This window comes from Leptopilina heterotoma, unplaced genomic scaffold, assembly GCF_015476425.1.
Source record: "Leptopilina heterotoma isolate Lh14 unplaced genomic scaffold, ASM1547642v1 Lhet_369, whole genome shotgun sequence".
Classification (NCBI taxonomy): Eukaryota; Metazoa; Arthropoda; class Insecta; order Hymenoptera; family Figitidae; genus Leptopilina; species Leptopilina heterotoma.
Window position 1 is genome coordinate 58,644 of NW_025111048.1, and position 6,000 is coordinate 64,643.

Genomic DNA, 6,000 nt, shown 5'->3' on the forward strand with positions numbered 1-6,000 from the left:
ATCCATGATGTCAGTCATATCTGGCAGTGGACAAACATCCACTTACACTTATTTTATAAAAGGCTTGAATTAAATAATCTTTAAACAATTTTTAGGAAATTATTTGAATTCATTACAAAATTTGTGAGTTGTAAAAATAATCAATTTTTACGTCACAATAGACAGCGCAATTTTTTTTAAAAATTTTATTGTAGACACCCTTTGAACAAATGTTTTTCAATTAGTGTCGTTAAGATTTTTTTTTCTGATTTTATTATAAAGTACTGAAAAATGATTTCCATTTCATATCGCATTAAATTAACTATTCATGAATAATGTTGAAGATATAAAACATCTATTGGAGTTTATAACAAGTGAGAGGAAGCTTTTACAGTTTTATTATTTTTCTCCAGTAGAGTGAAAAATTCGTGCTCTTCTGTGTCTGCGAACGACTGTAGGGTAGTATTTCTTCCCCTCTTCTCCTCCTCTTTCCATTCCCGCCATACTCCCAACTCCCGCTTTTTTTGTGGTTGATGCAATAAATCTTTTACTGTATGGTGTTTCGTATAGTGCGATCCTCGTGTCGCTTATTCCAGCAGTGGTTTTTGGAGAACAAGTTACATCCCACTCGTGCAACCGACAACAAAAGAACATTTCTTCTTATAACACTTTACAACCCCTAAAAAAATCAAGATTTTTCATATTTTGAACAAAAGCAAAATGTTCTATTTTCGTGAAATAGTATAGTACTGTAAAAATTTTCTGATATTTACAATTTTTAATAAAGAATTTTTGTCAATGCAATTTTTTTCCATCGTTCTATATTTACAGCAAACAATTGTTTTTATGTGAATTTTGTTCATTGAAAAGAAAATTGTTTTATGCTTTTAAAAAACATTTACTCCTAAATCTCATTTTCGTAAAATGTTTAAAGCAATATTTTGTTTTAAAGCTCGTGAAAAAATTGATATTGTGAGTGGAAAATTGAAAGGTATTTTCAATAGCAAAATATACAGAGAGTATAAACAATGTTTAGTTTCTATGTAGAGGGAAATTGATGAAAATATACGAGAGAGAACTTGATTAAAATAATGAATTTAATGGGGATATATTTTATTTAAAGAAAAAAATTTAATTAAGGGGAAAAAATAAGGGCATAAGGAAAAGATAGTTATGAAATAAAAGAGTCTGTCATAAAAAGTAAAATTGAAGGACTCGCTCGATGAGGAATATTTTTCTACGGACGTTCTATATATACCTTTGCGTAACTTGATGCATTATGCATTATTTTCATGCCAGGCTTGAGAATGCAAACTAGAGAAATTATTTCGTTGGTGTAGAGAAGAAAATACACAGTAGTGGTTCATATTGTTGAAAGTAAAACGATGTTGATATTTACTTAGAAATGGAACCAAATGAAAATGTTATTGTTTGTAAACAGAATTTTAATTTTATTATTATAACGTTTAATATCAATTTTTAAAAATGATTCTTTGGAAATTGGCAGCATGGAAACGATCAAGTTAAATTGTATTCTGCTAATCGAAGTCGTGTTTGAAATTTAGTTGATGTGCACCTAACACAAATTTATTGTTTTTATATTCATTAATACGCGTAATTTGCAGGGCAACTCTTACAATTAAATTTATAAGCAACATTCCTTTCTTGACATTTTTCGGTTTTGTTTTTAACCAGTTTTACAATTGATTTAAGATTTTTATTAACAATTGGAATGGAATGAATAATTAAAAAATTTTCTTGACTGCGGTACACATATTGATCCTGTTGAATGCTCACTGCTTTGGGGTATGATCATAACAAATTTTTACTGGAGCATCTAAAATCAATCGAATAAGAATATTTCATTAGTTTCTCTCGTATCTTATAATAAACTAAAATCCCTTTTCTTTTTTCAGTTTTACAACACGGTTGCAGTGCTGCTGCTTCTTTCACAAAGTGCATCAGCAACTGAATCAACAACACATGTAATCACTCCAACAGCTTCGCCGTCGGTAGCCAGTACGCTTGGCGCACTCTATCGTCAAGCACGTTCGGACCAGTATAATTACGCCAGTAGATATAGCAATGACAATGCCCCACAGACTTCCGGCATTGTTGGCATTAGGTCGGATGGAATTGAACATCGCGATGCTGCTTACTATGAATCTCGTTGTATCACCTGCGACCCCAACAAATCTGCCACAGCGGATCGAGGGTCAGTAACCTTAAGCAGATTATACTGATTTCAGACATTCATTTATGTAACCCAATATTCGTCTTTTGTAACATTCAATTCCTTTTGTAGAAATTCTTATAATTATAATTTTATGTTAGCTTCGAGTTAAAAATGATTTTAAAATTTTTGCAAATTACAGGAACTATAATTGGAGATTGAGGCAAAGACCTAAAAACGATTATTACGAAGATGAACCAGAGGATCGAAGATATCGAGATCGTTACGACTATTATGACAGAGCAAGAACTCAAAATACGGATTACGATCGTTATGATCCATATCAAAGGAATGATTTGCTGCGGCCGCTTTACTATAATGATAGGTAAACAATACATTTTATAACGATTGTTAAATGATAAATGCAAAATTATGCAAAGATTAATAAATCATCTTTGCTTATTCGTCACAAATCGAAATTAATTAGCACCAACGCGGCAGTCAGACGCCAGTTAGTTTTATATGGAAAAACTAACAGAAATAATACTCTTTGCAATGTTAGCAATCACAAAGTGATGATTCTGATGAAAACATAAAGATATTCTTGTCCGCCTTAATTTTTCTCGATTGTTAATACATTATCGATGAATTTTAAACCCAATAAAAGATATTCATTTTGCATTGTTTGTATAGGTATATTACGATAAATCACTTCATTGGGAACATACCACAGAGGTTGTGTAATAATTCTTAACGTTCTAAATTATAATCATTGAATTACAACGATGCTTGAATTGCTCGCTGTTATCCATAGTTGAATTCCAAAAGTCCAAATTGGTTTCATTATACACTAATACAATAAAGGTTTGCTTTAAATAATGGGATCTTCTCTCCAATATCGATTGCAGTTTTTGTAGTTTAATTACAAGTTGCTTAAGTTTATTCCAAATGTTATTTTTCCACGTTAAGAGTATATCAAAGAGTATTCCAAGATATTTATCATCATACCTCGTTTATTAATCCGCAATTGTTAGTAACTGTACAGTGAGGGTTGATAAACCGACCTTCCCATTTTGCAACAATTATCATTCTTCTGATTTTAACATTTTTTTGAGGTTATTGCTATCGATCCTAAATGGGAATACTATCTAGGGACATTATAAAAAATTTGTGGAACAATACTGCATCGTAGACTTTATACTTCTAGACCTCGATTAACTTTGTTCATAATTCGGTGTACCTGTTTAACTACAGAATACTTTTATCAAAAGCCAAATTGATAATCTGTTACTAATTCACTTATGTGTCACGATGGTACTAATAACATTTATCACAGAAAAATCAAAATGACTTAATTTCTATTTTTATTCACCTAGGTATGACACACCAAATGATCGTTATGGATATTACGATCGAGGATCAGGATCAGGATCAGATCGTCCATACGACCCACGTCTTTTTTATGAACGCCCCTATGAACGTCCTTCTTACGAACGCAATTACGAACGTGGAAATGGCTACGACAATTTAGATACACGTTATCCGTCTGATGATCGAAACGATCGTTACAATATTAGACGACCAACAGACGATGCTTACGATAGCAGATATGATAGATATTATCGTTATTATATGAGTAAATACGATCGCAATGATCCTTACGAGAGGAGTGGATGGCGAAGACCATATGATGACCGATACGATAGATATGGAGGTAGAGATCCAGCGAATTCCCGAGGCTACTACTCTTCCGGAAGTTGGTCACCAGGATACGATAGAGGATATGCCAGTGGTTGGAACTACTCCGGAAGCCGAGATAGCTGGCGAGATAGTAACCGAGATCGTGATCGTGACCGAGAAGGGTTAGTATCTAGCAAAATCATTATATACACTAAATAATTTTAGAAATTGCGAATTTAACATTTATCAGACATTTTATAGATAAGAATTGTTATATTTAAATTAAAAGAAATATATCAATTGATAATTTGTACAAATCGTGGAAATTATTGTAGTCACTAATTAAAAGGAGTCTATACAAGTGCTAAAGTCTTTCTCACAAAATGTCGTTGATTGCGATTTACTGACAGTAATTAAGCGCTTCAAATACGAGCTTCGGGATTACGAGCTACTGCTTGCGAGAACCAAAGACCATTAGAAGTAATTAATGGCCACAAAAAGAGTAATTAAAAGGTCCCAAAACACAGCAAGTTCAATTTTCTATCCTTTTCGTAATCATTTAATTTTACAACAATCCAATTTTGTCGCTTTTGAGTTCGATCTTTTTTTATTCTTATCTTTCAATATTAAGATGTCCTAAAGTTCTAATTTCTGGATAGAAAAAAGCTGTAAAACAGATTGTCAATCGGTGACTAATTATCTTAAGTGTAACTTCTGATTGAAACGAATCGTATAAAAATAACGAAACACAATTTTCTATTCTCAAAAAGAAAAAAGTAATCTATTAATTCTTGAAGACTTGAGAATATCTTAATGAATAAACTTTACAATGGAATTATTCACACAATGGTTTTCTCTTTAACTATTGCGAATAAAGGCCGTAATTCATTAGGACTTTAAAGCGTGAAATTTCAAGTGATGGGGAGTAAGAGAGAGAGAGAGAGAGAGAGCTTCTCGCATTCCTGTCTTCACAGTTGGCCAATGTAATTTCAATAACCTCTTGAAGTGAATATAACGTTTTAACGACCACTTGACAATTTAACGTCCCTTGTTTCAGGTTCTATCGACCCAGAGATTATTTTTATGACAGCACTGCAGCACCAGGAGGATCTCGAGGTACCAGCTATATCTATGATCGACCAGAATCATCAACGAAACCAGATTCAAGTGATCGTGACAAACCGACAAGTTCGCCACTAACGCAAGATAACAAAAATTACAAAGATTAAAATGAACTTGTTGCACTAGTTACTTCAAGAGCAATTTTTTTTTCTTGTCTGTAAAAATTTTTCCAAATTCCAAATGTAGTACAATTTAATATTTTCACTATGAGTGCATGCATAATTACATTTTCTTTTCGTTATAAAGTTTTAAATAATACTGACAAGCTCAACGAAAAAAAAGACAATTATTTATCACTGCCGTACTTAATTTTTCATACTCTCCACGAGAAAAAACAGTATTAACCCAAAAAAGGGAAAATTCAGTAATAATTCCAGAAATAGAGATAATAAATAAAACTCTCAAATAAGTTCAAGATTTATTTTTTAATATCATTTCATAAATTTCAGGTCCGTCAATTTTTAAAACTGTGAAATATAAGTGTTCGCTTCAATAGATACGACAGGTGACGGATTACAATTTTTTTTTTACATTTTATTTACTGGAAAATGGGAAAATAGCATCGAGAGTTAAAATTTAAAACAAATTTTTTATCATATTAAATGCCGAAATGCACAAAGTTAGTTTTTATTTTTTGAATACTCGCTTATTTGTATAATAAATCGATTCTCCGTGATTTGGAGATTCTGCCTGACCAAAACCTCGCTTATCTACTGAAGCGGACTATACATAGATTTGGTCAGACGGTATCATTCTCTGATCTCTACGCGTTTATTTTCATTAACTCAGTTATTCATGACACATTTGCGCAATTACTGTAATTTATAATATTAATCGTAGAAACTAGTAATTTAGTTTTATACACTCGATTCAATTACGTTAAGCGTTAGTTTATAATTGATAATAAATAAATAAGGTTAATTTCACATTTGTCTGATGACTTCAAAATGTTTTTGTAAAATCAACATTTTTATAATAATATTTCACATATACATATTGTAGCATTTACATTTTCTATGTAATTTTACTATATTTTACTTGTAATA

The 6,000-nt window shown here is 31.6% G+C and overlaps 1 protein-coding gene across 1 annotated transcript in view; it reads left to right on the plus strand.

Moving 5' to 3' along the window:
• The window catches only part of LOC122505754 (eukaryotic translation initiation factor 3 subunit A), a 34,713-nt gene extending 28,729 nt beyond the window's left edge, over positions 1–5,984 (plus strand). Inside the window, exons 2-5 of the mRNA XM_043617567.1 lie at positions 1,896–2,194; positions 2,355–2,537; positions 3,529–4,014; positions 4,890–5,984. Coding sequence (XP_043473502.1) covers positions 1,896–2,194; positions 2,355–2,537; positions 3,529–4,014; positions 4,890–5,061 — 1,140 coding nt within the window. The 3' untranslated portion in view covers positions 5,062–5,984. The remainder of the gene's footprint in view (positions 1–1,895; positions 2,195–2,354; positions 2,538–3,528; positions 4,015–4,889) is intronic.
• Positions 5,985–6,000: the final 16 nt, after the last annotated feature.